This window comes from Ascaphus truei, chromosome 1 (genome assembly GCF_040206685.1).
Source record: "Ascaphus truei isolate aAscTru1 chromosome 1, aAscTru1.hap1, whole genome shotgun sequence".
In the NCBI taxonomy this organism is placed as follows: Eukaryota; Metazoa; Chordata; class Amphibia; order Anura; family Ascaphidae; genus Ascaphus; species Ascaphus truei.
The window spans coordinates 492281202-492305803 of NC_134483.1; the positions used below are offsets into that span (position 1 = coordinate 492281202).

The 24602-nt window shown below is 43.2% G+C and overlaps 1 protein-coding gene across 8 annotated transcripts in view; it reads right to left on the reverse strand.

Moving 5' to 3' along the window:
• LOC142464908 (cytosolic beta-glucosidase-like) overlaps positions 1-24602 on the reverse strand; it is a 151186-nt gene that overhangs the window by 76519 nt on the left and 50065 nt on the right. For all 8 annotated transcript variants that reach the window (XR_012787753.1, XM_075568601.1, XM_075568624.1 and 5 more), the window contains 2 exons: positions 22468-23270; positions 16880-17003 (listed from right to left, as the gene is read on the reverse strand). Coding sequence is in view for 7 of the 8 variants with exons in the window: in XM_075568601.1 (XP_075424716.1) it covers positions 16880-17003; positions 22468-23270 (927 nt within the window). In the remaining variant the exon portion in view is untranslated. The remainder of the gene's footprint in view (positions 1-16879; positions 17004-22467; positions 23271-24602) is intronic.

The window sequence follows — 24602 nt, forward strand, 5'->3', positions numbered from 1 at the left end:
ATAACGAGGATATGAACAAGGATCGTGAAATTCAGAGTAAAGATCCAGAATGCTTCTCTATTCAGCAGTTTTACATTGTTATTTCTAGATGTGCTGGAAGGCAGAACATGTTCAATGCCTTGCACTCTAATCTTAGTAAAAGTATACCTCATTGTTTCAGTGTTTACTATATTGATGGTCTATTTATGCTCAATGAACCTGATCCTAATATGCATGACGTCTGAACAATTTATGCCAACCGACAGGGACACAATGGTTTCACAATTAATACTGTCCTTAATGGCAAAGGCTTTCCCGTTAGGAGAATGGTAAACATTCCTACCCAAAATACAATTAATTACAAATCACGCAGTTTCCACATCTGAGGATGCCTCATTGCTGTTGCGTGCGTGCATGCAGGAGTATAATATGGCCGCTCATCTCTCTCAACTAAATAATCCCTTAAATGTGTGGTTCTCTTCTAAGCAATCATAGGCACATTCCTACAAAGCTTTAAAGTTCTCCAGTGGTTATTACCAGGTCTTTTAATGTCATTACTATACACATTGTAATGTTCAACCAAAACCATTTTCTAGACCTCAGTCTCGTGTGCAACTCTAGTGGAAGTATGAGATATTTCAGTTGCAAAACTATAACATCAAATGAAAACAGTATGTAATCAATACAAAAACCATATGTGGTTTCATACATGTGTAGCACGGTTCCGTCCCCCCCCCCTCCACCCCCCTCTCTCTCTGGGAGATGTTATGTCTGCTACAAGGTATTATGATGCTGGCATAACCGGTGAGTGTCAGGAGAGCTGAGTTGGTCTGCGATGTTGAGGAGACCAGGACAGGCATTTGGTTGTTCTTCAAGGTGTCAGCGCCTCCAGTTCCAGTAGCTCCTGGATTGTTTGGAGACAGTCCCCACTGGAACATAATTCATCCATACTCCCTGCCCAAATGACCCCAGGCAGTGGTATATAAAACGGAAGCTTTATTTGTGCAGTCACTTATAATGGTATATACAGCGGTGCAGATGAATAGAAAGGTCCCCAGACTCTGGATGGTGCGGGACCTCTGATAGTAGAGAGGCCTTTGTTGAATTTATTTGGTCTCCCAGCCCCCTAAGTGGCTGGGGGCATGCTCATCCCTGATGGGAGAAACTCACAGCCCTTCCAGTCTCAACAACATCCAGACCAGAACTGACTACCCACTTTGGCACTCCTCCCTGACACCAAGGAAAGGAGGGCATAGTGTATGCACCACGATTGGCTACACACAGCCACTATGACGACACCACCTCTCCTATCAATCAGAGAGCAGCCTGAGGGGGTCAAAGCCCCAGGATTAACCTATCACAGCCTGCAGGTCTATCAGGACTTCTATGACAGGATGCAGAGAGGCAGTCTAGACCAGCTAGTCTACACATGCAATCAAATATGGTGTCTTACAAGGAAATGTTCCAGTACATGTGCCTCAATGTATAAATGGAATATGTGTTGCTGTTATACTTTGAAGTCCTCCATAGTTGTGTTTTATTTGATGAGCAGGACAAATCATACTAATATATGTATGACATGCCCTAGGTCTTACCACTAAACTAATCTCTTACTCTCTCCTTGCTTTCTGTCTTTAATTTTAGTTTCTTATTTGTGTTTTTTGCTTCTTTTACCTACAAAAAAAACCTCATTATCCTTGTAGCCCTGGGTAGTTTTGGACTACAGGTCTGTTTTCCTCCTAGTAAGGGCAGGTGCCAGGAGCAATCATGGGTTTTCTCCACACATGCAGTGCAGTGAGTCAGTGAAGGTAGTGTCATTAGGCCTTGTGTCCAATTAGAGACACAGGGGTGGTGCTTACTGGAGCTGTACTTAATGCATTGTACGTCCTGATTTAGCCAATTGGTCTCTACCTTTGATAGAGACAGGTTACCCATACCAAGCTGGCAGGGCTCTGGCAAGCTTGAGGCCCTCCCTCCGGGGAGTGTGGGTGAACCATACCTCCTATCCCACAAGGGGATTGGGGAAGAGCAAGAACTGCTCTCGGTGCCCTTGCCTGGGAGTTGGTTCAGGGACATCCTGAGGGTGGATACCCGAAGAACTGCTGTGATCTGAGGCTGCTGAATCAAGGAACCCAAATAAAGTATCCTGTGCTTTTTACCTATACCTCCTGGCCTGAGACTGAAGTATATTGGGAGGAGGGGGACGAAAGTTCTTTTGCAGAGACTTCACCCCATACATCTGGGGGCTGCACTAGATGGAGGCGCTGCACCTGTGAGTACAATTTGGGCAAGACCCCAGAAGACTGTCCTGTTATTCCCCTTTACCCCCATGAGGGAGACCCTGGGCCCCCTGTAACCAGCAGGTATGCAAAACACAAAGCCATGTAACAGGAGTAGCATTTCCCGTAGGAGACCCTATGTGAGATTGGGTGGGGGGAATCGGGGTTACATTTTTTTACCCTACTATCTGAAAGATTTTCTTCCCTATTTGGGCCTTTGTCCCAGATTCCACTTTCTCCCATTAACAATCTTCAGTTATTCTGGATATCCTAAATCAGCAATATCCCCAGAAATTGAAACTAAAGTAATAACACATTCTGATTAGGTATGCTATGCTATCCAATAATCAGCTGCTTCCTGCTTTTCTTCGGTTTTCAAACTAAATGGTTGACTTTACATGTTTCACCTATTTTTGTGGTTCACTGGGAGTTAATTTAATGGTTACCAAAATCAAAATCTGGATTTATGATGATGATGATTTAATAATAGCAGCCATTTTACATTTCCAGTGCAGAAAAATATTATAAAATGATTTCTTCATAGTGCATTTACAGAATTGTATATAGCTTGTATAAGCTACAAAATGATGGTCTTCCGAAACAAAATGTACTGTATACTGTAATTGTCTTTCAGACAAGAGACAGCATGTCCTTGTGGTCCCTGTAATTATTTACTGGCTGTTTATGCTACGGGGAGGTGAGGCGGGAGCGACTGTTTTGACCAGTTTTTAAATAATATTTCATTTTGGTCCATGTGACAGCCTTTGGTTTGGTGCGCGGCCAAAATTGAGGATTCAATCTGAGGGGGTTTATAAGGAAGCGTGTGAGCAGTTGGGTGACATTATTTAAAATAATTTAACCCCTCCCAATTATGTTTTTATTATTACTGATGTAACCCCGGGCCCCTCGTGTCCCCCAGTTCCCAGTTTCTTCCCCCTTACCTCCGCTACAGCGGGGGAGCGGGCATAGTGTGCCGCGGGTGCCAGCGCAGCATCGGAGCAGCAACTGCATCGCCAAAGCTCCGGCGGTCCTCTCTGCAGGGGGCCGCCATCTTGCGTAGCGTTCGCGCATGTGCAGAACACAGCCGGCGGCCATTACAGTGTCATGCATGCGCAGTATGATAGGCGCACGTGGCGGCCAATAGGGAAGGCTCCATAAGGGACTACAGCCCCCAGAAGGCATAGGGGCATGTAACCACATGACGCCAGGGCATTCGCGCAGCCAGATCCGCTGCTTTGGGAAAATATACATTTGGCGTGCTCAGGAAGAACAGGCAGTCGGTGCTGGGACTAGATAGGGGTAGGAGGTATGTGCAGGAGTCAGGTCAGAATCACCTCCGTAGGCAACAGTTAGGCCCCAACTCCCCTCAACTTGTGGTTGCTGCAGGGACCGGCCCATAGGATAGGGACACAGCCCTGTAGTATCTGTACAGTGAGGGACACAAACACACAAATATACGTCGTTGCACCAGACCAACAAACATAGAACCACAAATTACCTGGTGCAAGGGGGAAACAAATAGGAACCACACAAATAATCAGGAGATTATATACAGCCATGTAGTTGCACTCAAAGTAAATGACAAAAGAGTTGTGATGTCAATGAAGGTATATGGCAATGGATAGCCAAATCCTAGTATAGGATACACAGACAAAATGGTCGCACTACTAACTAAAAATAACAAAACTTTAATAATCTATGCTATAAAAACCGACGAAACACAAAAAAAAATGCATACAAGTGCATCGATAAAAATCCCCAAATGTGTAGGGTAACGATACTTATTGAACACTATGTGTTCCAGATAGCTGTATAGTGATCCAAACTGCTAGGTACCTTCACCAAAGTGCACCAACACACTCAGTACAGTGGCAGCGCTGACCACACATATAGGGTGGGGCTATAACCTTGGGGATACTAAGGGAGTAGAGTGCCGAGGGACTCATAGGGTACCGTGAGGACTGTGTACAGAGTGGGAACATTGGTAGGGTGGGTTACAGCCGTGCGTGGCAAGTGGGTAGCTGTAACCAGTAGCCATAATATATATATATTGTTATCAGTAAACTGTTCTTCTGTGTTGCTCTGTGTGTTTATTGTGTGATCGTATGCCTATATATGTATATGCAGTGTTCGACAAATCACCCAAAAATCTACTCGCCCAACCAAAAAATCTACTCTACTACTAAATATTTATCATTTTTTTTAATTATTATTGTTTGGTAGTCGCAGCTGTTAGAGGCCGTATATGGATAAGATATTGAGTGTTACAGTATACACAATTGATGTTACGTTACATTCTGGCTGATAAGCGAGGGAGGTCTGATGCTAAATGTAATATGTTAATAAAAGTTATGCTGTGGTCTTTAACACTATACATTTGTCTTACTTAATTTTTTAAGAATTTGATATGCGACCTGTGCTGGAGATATAGAACCCTGCTTAGAAGATTCTACAGTATCGTCCCAGTAAAAGAGATAAAACCAAAATGAGAAACCAAATGTAAATCAAAGAAAAATGTATATATAATGGTGAATTATGGTGTATATATACATTATATATCATGCAATACACACACAAAAATGCACACTTCAAAATACTTTAGCAAAACCACCTCCAAGTGTAACTTTTCCAATCCATCCAACAGAACCAAAAAGCACAGGAATGTAACCACGTGACATGCCAATATGATTTATGAAGCACTGAAGCACTGAAAATAAAGTAAAAGGCAACCTTTGTGTGTTCAACTTCTCCTTAAAACTGAGTGGAATTCAAAGATAACTGAGACAGAATGGAATGACTGTGGATCCAAAGAAACTGGAACAAATGCGATAAGCACTGCTCTTCTTATGTTTCAAGAACATTCATTTTTACCTGAAAACTGTATTAGGAAGAAAAGGCGAAAAGCGAATAGGCAAGATATATCACAATACTCTTAATGTGTCTCAGTACCTCCTCATTACGTAAACCATTTACACATTTTAAAGGATACTCAGCTATAATTAGAATTCTCTGAAATCAGTACACTCTGGGGGCTATAGATCAAGTTTTCCATAAAGTACACTGAAATGCACATTAAACTTGATTCTGCTCGTGGTGCTACATGTACAATAAACTTTATCATCAAACTTCATATATTTGATAAGGGTTATGTCGCCATAAGTATGACATTGTTATATTACCCATGGTTTATAAGATGGAGAAATGGCATCTCTACGTGACATGGTCATATGTGCAATATACTCCTCTGTTTGCTCCATGTTATTTCTGCTCTACAGTAAGATACTGAGACAGAATGCTTCTTTTACCCTGCAATATGTCCTGGTATTGTACTTTCCTTTAGCTTTGCACTTTTAAGCCCAATATATGTACTCTGTATATTTTATTCATAATAGCGTTGGCCACAACATATTTATTGTATTATCTCCTATTTACATGAAGAATTTTTCACAAATATGGTTGCATTTACTGAAAGTGCTTAGTTGTCATTTAAAGGGCCGGTCCCAGTGAACTAAGCAGTAGCACGTTTAGGGTCTTAACCATCACAGTCCAAAGCTACCAGTTAGGCTGTTTTTAGCCAAAAATCTGCACTGAAGTCCTGAACAGTAGAGATGTCCATTCCCAGGATTTTCACTGTGTAAAATTCGCAAATGGATTTTGGCAGTTTCATCAAAACCCGACATTGGATACAACCCGTGGACGAGTTTGTAGAATACAATCTGCCAATTGAGCAATCCGTTGGCGGGTACTTAACAATGTTCGGATTTTAAAAAATCTGCAAACGGATTGCTGAATCCGGGACTGGATTCTATAAATCCGTCCACAGGTTGCGGAATCTGCGGAGTGTATTGGTAATGATGAGAAAAAAATCCGCAAATCGCCCTTCTTGACACTGATCCGATGAAATCCATGGACCAAAAGGAACCGGCCGATCCGTTGCGGATACCCATCTCTACTGAACAGCCACTTCAGACTATATAGAATTACTCCCTTAATTATTAAATACTAGCTTATATACCCGGCGTTTCCCGGGATTTCATGTTTTATATGTTTATAAATATCTGCTCCCTCTCTCTCTCTCCACTCCCCCTCTCTCTCTCTCTGCTCCCCCTCTCCCTCTGCTACCCCTCTCTCCCTCTGCTGCCCCCACCCTTCCTGGCTCTCCCCCCTCTCTCGGCTCCCCCTCTCTCCCTCTGCTGCCCCCTCCCAGCTCTCCCCCTCTCTCCGCTCCCCCTCTCTCTCCACTCCCCCTCTCTCTCTCTCCGCTCCCCCCTCTCTCTCTGCTCCCCCCTCTCCCCTTCTCTCTCCGCTCTCCCCTTCTCTCCGCTCTCCCCCTCTCCTCCCCCCTCTCCGCTCCTCTCTCCCGTCTCCGCTCTCCCCCTCTCCCCTCTCTCTCCGCTCCCCTCTCTCCCTGCTCCCCCCTCTCTCCGCTCCCCCTCCCCCCCTGTCCTCCCCTCTCCTCCTCTCTCTGCTCTCTCCCCTCTCCGCTCTCCCCCTCCCCTCTGCTCCCCCCCTCTCCACTCCCCCCTCTCTCCCCACTCCCCCCTCTCCCCCTCCTCTCTTCCCTCTGTTGTGCAGGCCTGCCTTAGAGGCTATATATAGAAGCACATGCACACCGCTGGTAGGTGCTGGAGGGGGGTACTTATCTGCCGGTGCGCTGTATCCAGGGAGGTCCAGACATCCCAGAAGTACTCGAGCAAAGGAATGGAAGCAGGCACACGGTCTTTCTAAAGGTGCAGTTTATTGTGCCACCAAAGGACCTTTGGTGGCACAATAATCTGCACCTTTAGAAAGACCGTGTGCCTGCTTCCATTCCTTTGCTGCCTTAGAGGCTAGCCACTAAGGTGATTAAGCTGTTTTTATTGAAATACTAGTGTGCTGGAGCAGGGGTCTCCGGAGCTGAACCACATTGAATTCAGGTCCGGGGCCCCCCTGCTTCCTGATTTACAGGCCCCAGTATGGGGTGCCGGTATCCCTCTGCAATGTTTAAACCCCCTGCGTCACATGACCGGGACATTTAAACGCATAGGAGATACCGGCACCCAATACCGGGGCCTGTAACTCAGGAAGCAAGGGGATCCCCGGACCTGAAATTAATGCTACTCAACTCCAGAGAGCCCCTGCTCAAGCACACTAGTATTAAAATGTAAATAAAAACACTGCGATCGCCTGTGAGAGCAGTGCAGGGAGTGGCAGCTCTCTCTGTTCAGCTCAGATTGCGAGAAAATCGCAGGGGGAACACTTAAAAAAAAGCTGAGGTCACATTGCTGCTACGCTGAACGGTATTGGCGTTTTCCTACCTCATGGTTTGAGAGGGTTTCAGATTCTTTCTGAATAACGTTATAACACAAACAAACCGTTCGATGGGAAAATGCCAAACCATTCGAGATAGCAGCAAAGTTATCAAACCTACTAGAATAGGCCCCGTAAAGTCTGAAGGGACGAAGGCATCAATCAGAATTAAGAGGAATGTATCAAAAGTTGCAAAAGGGCCATCAAATTAGAAAAAATATAAAAATTAAAAAAAGGATTGCAATAGAAAGTTAGATCAACCCTAAAAAGTTATTTAAGTACCTTAATAACAAAAAATGTAGAAAAGAAACTATAGGGCCCTTTTAGTGTGAGATGGGCAGACAGATTATTGGAGATAAGGACAAAGCAGTGTTATTAAAAAAATTATTTGCCTCTGTGTTTACCAGAGAAGTATCAAATTTCAATAGTAGTGCCGCAGGAGGAAGCCACAACCTCCATATTAATGAACAATTGGTTAACGGAGGAAGAAGTTCATAGGTGGCTTAATAAAATTAAATTAAACACCTGACACAATGGCATACATCCAAGAGTCATTAAGGTGTTAAGTTCAGCAATACCCAAACCATTACATTTAATATTCAATGACTCCATTTCCACAGGTTCTGTACCGCAAGATTGGCGTAAAGCAGATGTGGTGCCTATATTTAAAAAGGGAGCTACATGACACCTGGGGAATTACAGACCTGTAAGCCTAACATCAATAGTGGGGATGCTACTTGAAGGTTTAGTATGGGATAATATTCAGCAACACCTAATGAATAACAAAATTATTAGTAATAGTCAGCATGGATTTATGAAGGATAGGACGTGCCAAACGAACCTTATTAGTTTTTTTGAGGAGGCAAGTAGATGTGGTCTACTTAGATTTTGTAAAGGCTTATGATACGGTTCAAGAGGTTAGTGTAAAAAATAAAGGAAATTAGACTCAGTAAAAAATATTTGCACCTGAACTGAAAACTGGTTGAAGGCTAGACAACAGAGAGTTGTCATAAATAAAACCTTTTCAGGTTGGGTTAAGTTGTGAGTGGAGTACCTCAAGGATCGGTACTGGGACCCCTGCCTTTTAGCTTCTTCATTTATGACCTTGAGGTTGGCATAGCGAGTAAAGTCTTCATCTTTGTTGATGACACTAAATTGTGAAATGCAGTAAAATTAGAGCAGGATGTAATTTCTCTCAAGAAGGACTTGGATAGACTAGAAACTTGGGCAAGTAAATGGCAGATTAGGTTTAATACGGATAAATGTAAAATTATGCTTTCAGGAAAAAAATATTTACAGGCGACTAATAAATTAAATGGGGAAAAATTGGGTGAATTATTGTTGGAGAATGCTTTAGAAGTGCTTATAGACAGCAGGCTTAGCAATAGTGCCCAATGTCAGAAAGAAGTTGAAAAGTCAAATAATATCTTATCTTGCATTAAATGGGAATTGATGAAAAGGGAAGTAAGCATAATTATGAATATGGAATACAGCTTTGCGCACCACTTCATAAAAAAAAACATTATGGAAGTAGAACAAGTGCACAGAAGAGCCATAAAATTAATAAAGGCGATGGAAAATCTGATTTATGACGAGAGGCTAGCTAATTTAGATTTGTTTACATTAGAGAAGAGGCATTTTAGAGGTTATATGAAAACTATATACAATATTTGAGGACAATACAAGGAGCCTTCAAAATAACTATTCATGACAAGGGTTCTACAAACAACACTGGGTCATCCCTTAAGGTTGGAGGAAAGGAGATTTCCTGAGCAACAAAAGAAGGGTTCTTTACAGCAAGGGCAGTTCAAATGTGGAACTCATTACCCATGGAGACTGTTATGGCAGATACAGTAGATATGTTTAAAAAAAAAAAAAGCTTGGATATCTTTTTAGAAAGGAAAAGAATACAGGGATATACCAAATAAGTATACATGGAAAGGATGTTGATCCAGGGAGTAATCTTATTATTTGGAGTCAGGAAATAATTACATTTTCCCCTTATGAGACATCATCCAATGCTGTTTCACTGGTGTTGGTTTTTTTTTTGCCATCCTACGGATTAAAATACTGTAAATACAAATATAGGATAACTGTCGTCTATATTTAGCATAGGTTAAACTGATGGACATGTGTCTTTTCAACCTCATCTACTATGGAACTATTTAACTATGTAACCACGCCTGTATTTACTAATAACAATTTGTGCTCTCCACCCTTTCAACAACAAATCCCAATACATGTGAGCATCTCAGCATCTCAGCATATGACTACAGTAACTCCATACTGAATCAGTGTATTTTGGGGAGAAAAAAAAATCTAATTGTTAGAGCAACCCCTCTGTCTGTGATACGAGGAAAATGTACATCGCTATCAGCACAGGCATCTTTATTTTACTTTATACAGCATATGGTCAATTCAGATACTTCCAATTAGTAAATGTTCAACTGTAATCTCATATCGCATATCATGCTGCTCTCTGTGTTGTATTTTTTTTTTTACATAGTCTATCTTTGCATCCTTCTAACTGGCAGTATACATTGTACATACGTTTAACGCCAACTAACATAATTACTGACAACAACCAAAATGTAAGTCATCAAATGGATAGCAGATGGTACATTTTTATTTATCTAGCGGAAAAGATCTGAGACAAGCTATTGAGAATAATACTCGCTTCACCTTGACTAAGAAAATAGGAGATAAACATGTTACTTGAATGTACACAACTGTTGAGCACAATTATATTTGCAGTTCATTTTAATATATAAAAAAAAAATCCTTTGTTACTTGCACTATAAATATTGATTGTAATTCACACAGCAATTCACATTGTCCCAAGAATTTCTGAACAATTGATGTAGTTGAAGCCGTAGTGGTCCTGGAGAAATGTAGATCCATTTTAGGTTGCTATATCTTTTAAAGGAACATCATGATAGTGCTTTGTAATGCAATTATATTGTACGGAGCTCTTGAAAGCACACATGTTCCTTTCTAAAGTGTCCTTGACAGTTCACAAGAAAAAATGATCAAATTCACATTAACTTGGCAGAAAAATATACAACCAAAATACTTTTCCCACATTTCAAAGATACAGTATTAGCAGATGAAAAGCTTTACTTAAGAATAACTGGAAAGGAAGAAAGAAAAGATGAGGGCCCAGGACTAGAGCTCCGACAGCCTCCCCTTCCCCCCACCGTGTCAGCGGTCTTGCGAGCCCCCCATTTCACACCTAATTTTTCCCACCACATCCCAGGTATTTCTCTCTCCCCGTCTCACACTTACCCCCTCTCCCTGCTCACGCCTCTCTCCTCCTCACGGCCTCTCATCCTCCCCCCTTCATCAATTACCCCCCCTCTCATTCAATCCTGTTCCCTTAATCATCCCTGCTCAGACTCATTCCCTCCCTGCCAGGCCACACACACACACACACACACACACACACACACACACACACACACACACACACACACACACACACCACACACACACACACACACACACACACAATAATTACCCCCACCCCACAAAATAGAAACAAAAATCCCCACCTACGCCAAATACAAAAACCCACCCCAAAAATACATACAAACCCCACCCACATCCAATTCCTACAACCCCCCCCCAACCCCAAAATACCTACAACCCTCCCCACCCCCCAAATAGATACAATAAAACTCCCTACCCGCCACCCCACAAATACATACAAACTCTACCCAACCCCAAAATACATACAACCTCCCTAACCCCCCAAATACATTTAAAAAAACTCCCCACCCCCCGAACTACATACAAACCCGGCACCCCCAAAATACATACAATCCTCTCCACCCCCCAAATACATACAAAAAAAATAAACACCTCCAAACACAAAGAGCCTCCCCCAAATACTTACAAAACACACTTACCTTGGGGATGATCTCAGGACCCAGCTCTTCCATGCTGTGTGGGCCTCTCTCACTCTTCCCCAGTGGGCTTGTCTCTCATGCCGGAAGTGCACGTTGACGTTAGAAAGAGGCGGGAAAGTGAGGGAGGCCCGTAGCTGGGGAGAGCCGTACTTCTTTGTCCGGCTGCTGGTCCTCTCCTTTGACGCCGGCCCCCCCCACACTGATTCAGGCCACCCTCACTGTCCCACGCCGGGCCTCTCTCATGCTGATGTGCACCTGAAGCTGGCCAGCGCTGACGTCAGAGGGACAGTGAGGCCCGCAGCTGGGGAGAGCTGGGGCCCGGCGACAACGAGAGGACCAGCAGCCGGACAAAGCAGTCAGGCCCAACTTCCCCCGCCGGCCGGGCTGGCCTGGTCCCCCGCAGCCACCAGGCCCAGGGCACTTGTTCTGGCTCTTCCCCCCTTTTGGCAGCCCTGCTTCTAACGCTATAGTAATTTTCTTTTATACCTACACAGAAAAGTTTACTGTATGCTCACCTATGTAAAATACTGGTTAAACATTAGGCCATGCATTTTATAGTGTAAAACAAAATATTTTTGTTTAAGAGGACAAATGGTTTAACGTTTAGAGTGATGGCTTATAGGGGTTAGAACAACTTTGAATCTCAAAAACAAAGAGTGACATATCATGATAAATTACATCTTTTTAACACTGCCAATTCCTTTTATTGATGCTTCCCAGCTCATCAGCTGAAAAACACCACAAAAAAACATTCACAAAAAACACTTCATAGCAAGAAACCTAAAAGATGGCGAGTGAAAGCTCTTCTATGTGTCAATTTACCACCACAATGTTGCCTAGATGCCATAATGGTTTTATATAACCATTTTAAAAAAAAGTAGGTTGTGCTTTGGTGCTAAACAAAAAGTTCTTCACCTTGAAAATTGTGAACTACAGTATGAAATAATTATCTCCAAGGTCCAAACCAAGACTAGAAAGCTCTTCAAATCTCTAAGCTGACTTCGCTATTGCTCAGCCTGCCACTCTACTGCATTAGCTAAATACTCCCTTGGCAGTGATTCACATGACCAAAATGTTGAAGTTAATACAATTTAACTCGACCCTCGGTCCTTCTTGTGACTCAGCAAGTTTATACAGCTTCATACGTCTCATTTTAGGGTCATTGATAGCTGAATCATTCCACAGAAACCAAAGTGTAAATGTGCACAAGACTGCAGCACCGACTGTGGTTGTGCTGTATATTACATGCATTTCTCTGTATTGAAATCTTACTATGAGGGATGTTCTTTAGGTTAGAACAAAGCTGCCTTTGTTGCATGAAGGAGGCTTTTATCCCTGCTTTTATTGTGGTAATTTATAAACATTGGTTATGTTAATGAAAGTAAAGTTCTGGAAAAGCTTTTTGTTTAAGTGGAGACATTTTTCATACCAACTTAATCTTTATTTCCTATAACAACTTTTGAACAGGTGTACATGATTATCATATTGAAGTTTAGTATATTAGTTAGGCAAAAAATGTACAGACTTTTAATTTTGTTATTTAGAATAAGACACAAGTGGTAGAACACTGCCATCTCCAGTCTACATATAAGCACACACACACACATACATATATATATATATATATATATATATATATATATATATATATATATATATATATATATATATATATATATATATATTAGTACACTATAAGATGTATTTTATACTATACTTTTTTTTATATGTTAACTACAGCAATATGTCATCTGATTATAAATGTAACCCCCTTTCCCTATGCCTAATGGAAATCGTGAGTGATTATGCATGCTGCTGTTACCTGTACGCTCACAGGAGGCCTGAGCCTTCGCTTCTGGGAGCCTGGGGTGAGCTCTCTCCATAGGAGGGTGGAATCCCAGGCTAGATCTAAGAGGCGGCATCAGCGAACCCCATCAGCAATGTTAAGCACACATCATATAAGGAGAGTGACATTGGAACCTGGCCGATGGCGACCACATGACGGGGAGGTGCTCGGCATTGCAAGGCCCATTCGCGGACCCTCTGACGGGACGGTAGAGACATGGTCCCTTCTTAGTCTGCTTTTCTTAACTTTAGATCGGGCACCCCAGGTATGAATCAACAACACTACATTTGGGTAAGGAGCATCTTATATACCTGGGGAGGGGTTATTGACGCTGTCCCAAACTGGGCAGGTTTAAGAGGAGGAACCAGTGTCACACCACACTACGTGTGATCCATTAACTCCCCCTCCAGGCATGACGCTCCCTGCTGCCATCTAGCCTGCACCTGGCTAGGGCAACAAATTATTCAGTGTGCCAACGGACTCACATACTGGCCCATGTGAAAGGGATTTAACCCCAGCATTGCCTGCACTTACATGCCAAGGCCAGAGAACACATAACCAGGGGCACTAGGCTACAAGTATTTTTAAATATTTTTTTAAAGTTACCTTGTACAGCCTCACAAGCCTCTTTGGTGTGTGTGTGTGTGGGGGGGGGGGGGGCGGGGAGGGGGGGTAGTGCAAGGAATGTATTAAGCCCTTGATGACCAGGTAACCATGGGTTGCTAATGACTGCTTGGGCTACTATGGGTTAATATGTTATGAAATGTTAAAATAATACATTTGTATGTCCTATTCAAAGTTGGTTTATGTAATCTTACCTATATGCATATAGTGGCCATTATATACATAGACAAGATAGGGTTCTTGCCAGCCAGGGGTATGTGATTATTAATTTTGTTTAATCTTGGTGGTAGCCTGATACTGCCTGATAGAGGTTGTCGAGCAGCATTAGAATAAGTAAAATTGCATTATTTATTTTAATGCTTGGCTCCAATATATTTTATCCACAAGTTACACATTATTTTAATGAGGTAACACATTGATGACTTGACTGCTTAAAATAATGCTTTTTTTATTAATTAATTCCAATTTGTTCCCTTATCGTTTGATGCCTCTAGGCCAAAGCTCAATTGGAAAAAATTTCAAGGCCATTGATAAATTGTGAGACTTCCCCATAGAACATAATTTGAAGACTCATAAGACTTACTATTTAAAACACAGCTGCAAATTGATGGGTTCAGTGTTTTTAGCCCCGTTTTTAAAAGTGGAGGTGGCACATCAGTTAACCAAACTCTATGTCCATCTGAGCACACGTGGTGCTGAGCATGCCGACGAGGTGATTTTCAGGCGTAGAAGAATATTCCTAAAACTTTTAAGCCGATTGGGGCACTATCACATGGTAACCTCCACTGACTTTAAGCCATGGCGGCAACAGGGGCAAGATCAAAGGATTAACTTGCAGAGAAGAAGAATGTAATCTTGGACTCTGAAAAATGTGGAATATATCTGTTCTGAAACATAAACAAAAATATTTTTTTCTAATGTCTTTCAATCTGTCTATTTGCCTCCTCCTCCTCCACCCCCCCCCCCCGCCCACCACACCTCCCCCCAAAAAAATTGTTATAAGATGAGCATATAGAATTTCTATTGTTAAGATATGTATGATATATTTAATGGACTACAGCTCACACAGACTTGGTAAAATACTTTGAGGTGTATGTATCAAGATAGTGGTCTGTGCCAATGTAGAATTTGGCGCATGTCACACTAAAAAATACTTTGAAGATGCTGGCGAAAACTAACCCAGAAAATCATCAAGAAAAGTAGCGAAGCTGCACATTTCTTAATACATAGACCTGTGGCAAAATGCAAAATGTAGCTCCTCCCACTTGCTCATAAAACCCTCATCTTGTTGCAGATGGATACAGGGAGACCTAAAAATTGTGCAACTAAGATTACTACATAGATGCAGCCTGGCCCAGGTATATTCCAGCAGGAGTTGCGACAAAGACTTTGCGGCTCAATTTTTCCTTTTATAGAGCTCGTTTCTATAGGACTAAGACTTTTACACTGACCTGTTGAGTGTCACAGCAGTTAGCAGTATTGCTCTTATATATGTCGCTAGATTCTCACTCTTTACAAAAAAAGGATAATAATCCAGTTCTAACAACACAAAGCCGGGAAGGACTTAGTAATAACCAATACAAATTTCAAGCTCTTTATCTTTAAGGTTTATTGTTACTATTTTTTTTTTAAATTGTTATATGAATTTAAAAAAACGGTGGTTCCATCATAACCTTTTTTGTTAGGAGCAAATTCTTTAAATATACTGTTGTGCTCTCTGTACAGTACCTTCACTGGCCGATTACAAATCCGCCACCCATAAGCACTTACCTTGGTGTCTCACCGGGCCGTCACCTCCTCCTGCCTCCTCCTTCGTGCCACCCTCCTCCTTCTTTAGTGTTGCGGCATCAAATGATTGCCATGCAACGTAATGCCATGGTAATGCAACGCCATTTGGTGCCACGGCGCAGGAGGATGGCACGAAGGAGAAGGTAAGAACTTTACAGAGGCCTCATGCTCTCCCCTGGAAATCAGTGGGGAAGAGAGCAGGGCCTCTATATATAGGAGAGGGGGGGGGGGGGGAATTTGCTGGCCCCAAACTTTGCCGCCCTAGGCCAATCGGGAAATCCACCACTGAACATTGGATTTCTTAGAGTGATTCAGAAATATTTGGCTGCGGTAGGACATGGGGGGGTGGGGCGGGGGGAAGGAAAGGTATAGACTTACAATTCCCTCACTCCTATTACCAAAATGAATCTATGGCCATAAAATGTGTTAAAATTGTGATCCCTGTTGCTCAGTTTTATTTAATTAATATATATATATATATTTGTTTGTGTTATTTCATCTGGTGGACCTTGGAGCGGAACTGTCGTACTGAGCTCCCAGTTGTAGAAATATAAAAATTTTAAATCTCCTTGACAAGAACACTTACCCAAACAACATATTAACTTAGCAGTGGAGTTAGTTAGTTAGTGTCAGGGGTGGCATCGTCTCCATTCAAATAAATGGAGTAGCACTGTTTAGTAAATATTGATGCTGGTGTCAGATTTTCTTCTGTGGCCAACATAAAGCAACAATGTCTCAGCTGCAAGCTCAGAATAATACAGATCTACAAAGAACTACAGTTTAGCTGCAGAGATAAAATAATGTACTGTAGAAGGTATATATTTGTGTTCCGGGGTGGGCTGCTCTAAGGGGTTACATCCAAGTTATTAGAAGTGGATGCGATTTTTAGTTGGGCTACAATCTATAGCAGGTGAATATCTTTTAGGACAGGATTTCCTTATGTTGTTATCTACAAATCTATTGAATTTGTTCATGTATCTCTAAGGCTCCTCATTTTAGTTTTGCAATTTAATGGTGCTGAATATTAATAAAAAGTGAAACAAAGTGTTCCTAACATATGACATTAAATCTATGTTATTACGGAGTCAATAAATATTTATTAAAATCTGCATAGTATAAATGGAATTAACAACTAAATATAATAAATACATACTGCAAAAAAGTACCTTTTAGGATTTCCAGCAATGTTTCTTGGAAATATGTCCATCTCTGCGTGTCCTCAAGAGATGCAGGATTACTCTGGGCAAACCCATTTTCGGTAATGTAAATGATAGGGTTAGCAAACGTGTCCTAGAATATAATTCATTATTTTAGACAAATAAAAATAGGACCTGTAAATATTTAACAAAAATCACCTGTAAGGCAGGTAAGGGAAAACACAGCTCCTTAGAAAAGATGGGGTCTCAAAGATTACTTGCTTGTAACAACAGGATTTATTGAAAAGCCAGGAACAACATAACAGCCAAAACGAAGCAGTAGCACTCTAAGACGTTTCACGCACAGGGCACTTTGTAAAAATGTATGTAGCGTTGTTCCACACACCCCCTACCCCCCCCCCCCCCCCCCCACATCACTCCTCTGGGAAATCTGGCCTTTGCTACCAGTGGTGTAGTGCTTAGTACCTGTTAGGTTCCAGGAGATGCTGAGCTTCCGTGATGTTGTGGGGAACAGGACAGGCTTTTGGTTGTCATCAGGCTGTGTTCTTCTCAGGTGCAAGTGCAAGAGACAGTCCCCACTGTTAAACACATTGTGCATACCCCCCCCCCCCACCCAATAGAGACTTAGGCAGGGGTATATAAAACAAGTCTTCTTTATTCATTCACTGCAGATGATATTACAGCAATGTAGTCACTGGTGTCAGATCCCAAGCTTCTGGATGTACTTGGGCTCTCTATCATAATTGAGGCCTCTCCAGCCTGTGTGGTATTTCTCTTCAGCCCCCTGAGGGGCTAAGGGCCCATCTCAATCCCTTGAGGGAGAGACTAGAACTGACTATAATTTGGAATGGCTTCCTCTCTAGCAGAGGGGGAGGGCACAAGATCTGCACCCGGATTGGGCTGTACACAGAGCAGTTCCACTTCCACCCATGTCACTCAGAGAGGCTGCCTGAAGGTGGGGAAAACCCAGAATTATGCCTGACTATGCTTTGGACTTACTGACATGGCAGGCAGGGCAGACAAGTAGCCAGGACTGGCATGGCTACATTCTCCCTTTGGTGAAATAATCCCATGACCTCACTTTGAACTGAATTTAGGGTACCATCTATCCGCTTGGAAACTGAAATACAATACAAATGTAGAAAAAGTATGTTTGTTAGGTAGCACTCTACAAATAACTAAATGTATAAATATAAACTGTAGATAAATTGGTACACAGAGGCAGGGGGGACCTCTGACCCCCCGAAAGAATTATATATATATATACACTACCGACACACTTTATTGAAGTGTGGTCGGTACCGCAAGCCGGGAAATCTCCTGGCTTGCTAGTGGCCGCCCCTCGGCGTGCCGCGCGTCATAGACGCGCGGTCACGCGTCATAGACGCGCGGTCACGCGTCATCGGGAGCGTGCGCCCCCTGCACGCGTGTCCAGGGGCTCCCCGAGGGAGCCCTGGTGTCCCGCGATCGCGGGACAGCGGCAGGGGGTTCCGGGGGACCCGGCGGACCCGGCAGCGGTAGGGAGAGCGCCCCGATCGGAGGGCGCTCTTCCGCTGCTTCGGCGTGCGCCCGTCACACTCGGGCGCGCGCCAGGCTACTGCTGCGGCACAGAACGGGCAAATGCTCGAATAAACTGTGCCGCAGCAGTACACACAAAGGGGCACCAGCACGCAAATAGATACAATAGACAATTGTCAATTTGAATAAGTCAATGAAGGTATATTTGCCAAAATTTGTAGCAGCTGTACAATATACCCAAATGCAGGGTATGGAGATCACATCTCGCGAAACAACAACTACAATAATGTGGAGGGAAGGGAGTTGTTGGGGGTGAAAAAAGGGGGATGGAGGATAACAACAATGTGATGACAAAAGGAGGAAAAAAAACAGGAAACATGTATAATACACGTAAAAAATTCCCTCGGTCATATTTTGTGATTATCTGCACTATACAGGTTAAAGTACCTTGATGTTATTTACACTAGGTTTATGCATCTAGTAAATCATATGTGCTCAGTATCTGTTTATCTAGAGATTTTGGTGTTGGAGGGGTGTTAATTAGGGAAGTACCACAGAACATTTCTATCTGTGGGAACGGGCTTGAAAAAGGGGCGTCAGAGGCCTGAAACGTTCGTTGCCCCCCTACATTTTTTACGTGTATTATACGTTTTCCTGTTTTTTTTCCTCCTTTTGTCAACACATTGTTGTTATCCTCCATCCCCCTTTTTTACACCCCAAACCACTCCCTTCCCTCCACAAGGCCTGCCCGCTCCAATGGTCTGGAAGGGCTGCAAGCTCCGTCTGTTCCACCACAGGTGGGTTCTTCTCTCCGACAGGATCCACCGCTGGCGTGGGACTCCTCCGGGGCTCCAGATGTACCAGGGCCTGCTCCGGACTCTGCCTCTGGCTGCAGGTAAGGGACAGTCTTTCCTCTGCAGGTGGGCTGGATCGATGTTCGGTCGGATAGTGCCCCCAGAAACTTGGCTGCGCGGGTCATCTTCAGAGGAGGGCAGGGACACTTCCTCAGGGGAACGGCGTCCGGGCGCCCCTCATTCCCTTGCAGCTATTGGCACGGAGCTCGCCCACTCCTGCTTCACCAGGGGAAGCACAGCCAACTCTCCCATGGCAGTCCACCTACCCTGTAGGTCAGCTGGCAGAGGTTTCAATCCTGGAACCGGCGGGGGGCATCGCAGTTGGCACGGGCACTGGTACCGTACCATTTGGGCCTTCCGGCGCGCTGGCCAGGGCCCGGGCACACGATGGCATCTGCGGCAGGGAGGGCAGTAGAGGCCACACAAAGAGAGGTGATGGCCCAATCATCAGCCTGGGTAGATGGCACAGGCACAGGGCTGGCAGGCCACATATAGTAGGCCCCGCAGCTTAAGTATGGAGCAGTTGGACTGGCTCTGCCCCCAGGGAGCCTGCATTGTGGGCAAAGGCATTGAGGTGGCACTGCCCATTCACAGTGACAACCAGGTAGCTACCTGTTAGATGAAATGTTGAAATCTCTAGCGCAGATATTCTCTGAATGTAGCACTTGGAAGTATTAGCCAGAGTAGTACAATAGCTCTTCTCTCCAGCTCAGTTCCGTGGAACTGAGGTGAGGCCGTCAGTGTTCAGCTCCTCCCAGAACAGGAACAGTCCTTGATTGGCTCTGAGTTATGCCCCCTCCCTCTGGTTGGAATTTAGAGCAGGGGCATGACAGAGCAGGGCGTGACTCGGCTCTGGCTGAACCAGTCACAGTGGTGGGCGGGGCTTAACCTTGCTGCCGAAAGCTTGCAACTTGGTGCAAAGGAAAAAGCTTGCAACTCTGCAACAAGCCATGCGGTCCCGGTTTTAAGGCAGGAACACCATTTTGAGTACATAACACATGTGGTGAGCTCCATCTTGCAGGATCCACCATTTTGAGTGCGCAGACAGCTGCAAAGGTACACAGGGTCCCTGGTGATGCCTCAGGGGCCGTCCCTAGCGTATTTTGAATAAAGATGGTGAGGGTTACCACGCACCCTGGCAAAGCCTCAGGATACGCCCCAGCACAGTACAGTTTTGGGCAGCTATGATGGTACACGCACCCTGGATTTCCCGTCAAGGTATGCCCCAACACGCTGTTCTGAAGAAGAAGGGTACACGCTGCCTGGATTTCCCATCAGGGTACGTCCCAACAAAGCACAGTACAGTCTCTAATATGTGGATATCCACGCTCCCTGGAGTAGCCTCAGGGTACGTCCCAGCATAATCTTGATTTTGGTAAGGATCTAGGTAACCCACTCCCTGGTGATGCCTCAGGGAGAGATTCCCTCCTTCCTTACTGCTGCACTGTACTAAAATCCTGCCCTGTTGCTGCATCTCAGAAGTGCCTCCAATTGTAGCGCTGCTTCTACCCACACCCCCCTCACGGAGATCTGGCCTTTGCTACTGTGGTGTAGTTCTTAGTACCTGTTAGATTCCAGGAGATGCTGAGCTTCGCGATGTTGTTGGGAACAGGACAGGCTTTTGGTTGTCATCAGGCTGTGTTCTTTTCAGGCAGCATGTGTGCAAGCGCCTCCATTCACAGCAGGCTCCAGCTTAGCTGGAGACAGTCCCCACTGTGAAACACATTGTGCATACCCCCACCCGATAGACTGCAGCCTTAGCCAGGAGTATATAAAACAGGGTATTCTTTATTCATCCACTGCAGATGATATTACAGCGTTGTAGTCACTGGTGTCAGATCCCAAGCTTCTGGATGTACCTGGGCTCTCTATCATAATCATTATTGAGGCCTCTCTAGTCTGTGTGGTATTTCTCTTCAGCCCACTGAGGGGCTAAGAGCCCGTCTCAATCCCTTGACGGAGAGACTAGAACTGACTATAATTTGGAATGGCTTCCTCTCTAGCACAGAGGGGGAGAGCACAAGGTCTGCACCCGGATTGGGCTGTACACAGACCAGTTCCACTTCCACCCATGTCACTCAGAGAGGCTGCCTGAAGGTGAAGAAAACCAAGGATTATGCCTGCAAATGGTTTGGACTTACTAAAACTGACATGGCAGGAAGGGCAGATTTTAATTTCAAATCTTTAAGAGGAAAGTGCTCATTTTTTAAAATAGTAGGTTGAAGGGAAAAAAGGCATATGCTACTCCAATGTAACCTTTTGTTAAATTAACTTGGTGAGATACACTACTACATAAGAAATCCATGACTCCTCAAAATGCCAATCCCTTCTGATTTCAGTTATTTGAATACCTTTTTATTACTTTCAAGTTCTACTTTACTACTTATTTTACCACACAACTTCTTTATTATTTATCAGTATATAAATGTACACATCTAACATGGACTTAAAAATTTCCCATCTGACCAATGTATTTTCCCAGAATCCCAATTTATACCCTGTAATGTGTAAACTGTTCCTTATTTGTTTAATTTGGTCTTTGTAAAACGAAGAATGTGCTCTAAATATTAGTATTATTACTATTTCGAAATAATGTTCTTTGAATACATTAGCGTTAGACCATATTACAGGCATACCCCGGTTTAAGGACACTCACTTTAAGTACACTCGCGAGTAAGTACATCTCGCTCAATAGGCAAACGGCAGTTCACGCATGCGCCTGTCAGCACGTCCTGAACAGCAATACCGGCTCCCTACCTGTACCGAAGCTGTGCGCAAGCGGGGAGACTATAGAGCCTGTTACACATGTGTTATTTACATCAGTTATGCACGTATATGACGATTGCAGTACAGTACATGCATTGATAAGTGGGAAAAAGGTAGTGCTTCACTTGAAGTACATTTTCGCTTTACATACGTGCTCCGGTCCCATTGCGTACGTTAATGCGGGGTATGCCTGTATACTATTCCCCAAATGTTCCTTCACTTTAATACGTGTTATAACCCTTCATTTGTGTAATTATTCCCCTCTTTATAACTAGTTATCACACTATTTGGGTCATACAGTACAATTGTCTTTGAAGTGAAAGGTCCCTGTTTAACATGGTGATAAGTCTAGAAACACACAGTTAAGGATGCATTAATGTCCACTCTAGCAAAAAGCCATTGGTGTATTATTAACACCTCATTATACTTATTTAAAAACTGTATGTACAGTGTAAATACCTTAATATATTTCAGCAACTTGCGAATGCCCCATGGAACAACAGCCAACCACTCAATGCTGGATATGGGCCAATTTGGATCCTTAATTCCTTCTGCTGCCATGTCTGAAGAATAACTGGGCTCATCATGTGTGGTTTTGCGAGGTCTTATTTTTCTGGTAGTGTAGTAATTTAAGCAAAAAAAGTCTGCAGTGCCCTTTATCTTAACCTTTTCTTCATTGGTGAATTCTGGAAGCCTAGATAATTGTAAACCTTGATGCTTGCTTTTTTTGAAGATCTCGGACTTCATTATTTCAGGGTAATCACCATCTATAAAAATTGGTTTTGCAAACCAATGAAGATGGAAAGATAAATATCGTTCAGTAGCTTCCTTGTCTGTTGTGGAGTTTGGGTCGAACGGTTCTGCCCAATCTGAGTCAAGTGCAATGGACACGAGCCCTTTCTGCTGATTTCTAAAGAACATATTATAATTATGCCAGGCTTTAGCGTGTGCTTTTATCATATTATGAGCAGCTTGATAAGCTCCAATTCCTTGTTCCTTTTTACCAGGTGCAAAAAGGCCATCCTCATAGCCATATTTAGCCACAACATACGGCTCATTAATAGTAATCCACATTTTAACTCGGTCTCCAAATGTTTTAAAACAAAACTCAGCATATTCCTCAAAGACTCCAGCTGTTTTTTCTGATTGCCAACCTCCTTGATCTTCTAAAGCTTGAGGCATATCAAAGTGATATAGCGTCACAATTGGTATGACATTATTTTCCAACAGTGTATCAATCATTTTGTTGTAGTAGTCAATTCCTGAAAAATAATGACAATGATTTTCATTTTTTAATTGATACGTCTGACAGAAAGAAAATTCTAGGGACAGGCACTCACGTTAACATTTTTAGAAAATACAAAATGTATTGAATCATTTCAATTCAGATTCAAATGATTCAATACATTTTGTATTTTCTTAAGTTTCCAAGAGTGCCAGTCACTGGAATTTTCTACATCATTGATTGCACTTGCATCTGAGCAAATAAACCTTATAACCGACATCAGACATACGTACTAATGTCGGTGATAACGTTTATTTGCACGGGTGCAACTGCAATCAATGATGTAGAAAATTCCAAAGACATGTACGTACATAAATACATAATTATCTTAAGCCCTTGATGAACCACTTCTGGATAAGGCCTCTCCAATTATCTTCCAGGTTGTGGTTGCAAGCCTCTCTTCTCCATGTTTCTCCAAAATTATAGTGTGGAAAAGAGTGAAAAAACAGGCGCAACTTCGTGAATGGAATAAATGAGAAAAGTGGTGCAGATAGGGTTAATAATCCCACCCCTTGCTCAAACCTCACTGGTGGGACCTGTGTCACGGGTTCCAAAGGTTAAGTATTGCTCAAAACATCCAGGGGGAGCATGTGGGGAGATAAGAGAACAATATATACATATAAGTGCAGACGTCAAGTGTTGTATAGATATAGAGGCAATGTCTTGGCTCTTATGGTTAATCTACTCACAGGAGCAAGGTGATATATTGAGCAGTTGGCAAATTGGGTTGCCACCCTTGAAGATGTCTGTGGGCTGTACCCCCCTAGCGATTCTCCGTCGGCAGTGTATGTATAGAGAGAGGGAGAGGACTACATAGTGCGATCAATATGATATTTTATATGGAAAAAACACACAATAAAAATGCGCACTTACAAATTTCACAAAAGTTAAAAGCATGTATCACAATATGTGAATGGAGGATCTCCCGAAACAGCTCACCGCCTCCTACAGGTCAGTCTGCTGGCTTCCACCGCTCTGCGTCCTGGACCGGAGCTTCCCTCTGCGCGCCCGTCTGTAAAATGTGACGTCACTGCATTCAGAGCTGGTTCTACGGATCGTCTCCAAGACCAAAATTGGTCCACTGGTAAACTCTACGCGTTTCGCCTCAGCTACCAAACTGTTTCTCGGCTTCGTCAGGAGTATGATCTGTGTTCTAATGGTGGCTATTTATACATATTTTATCAATTAAAAAAACGGCTTAATTAATTAGCCTTGATTGCACTGGTGGAGTCATTATTGGAATCAGATGGGAATATAGTGATGTACTAAACATGGGTACATACATAACATTGGAACATGGGGAAATTAC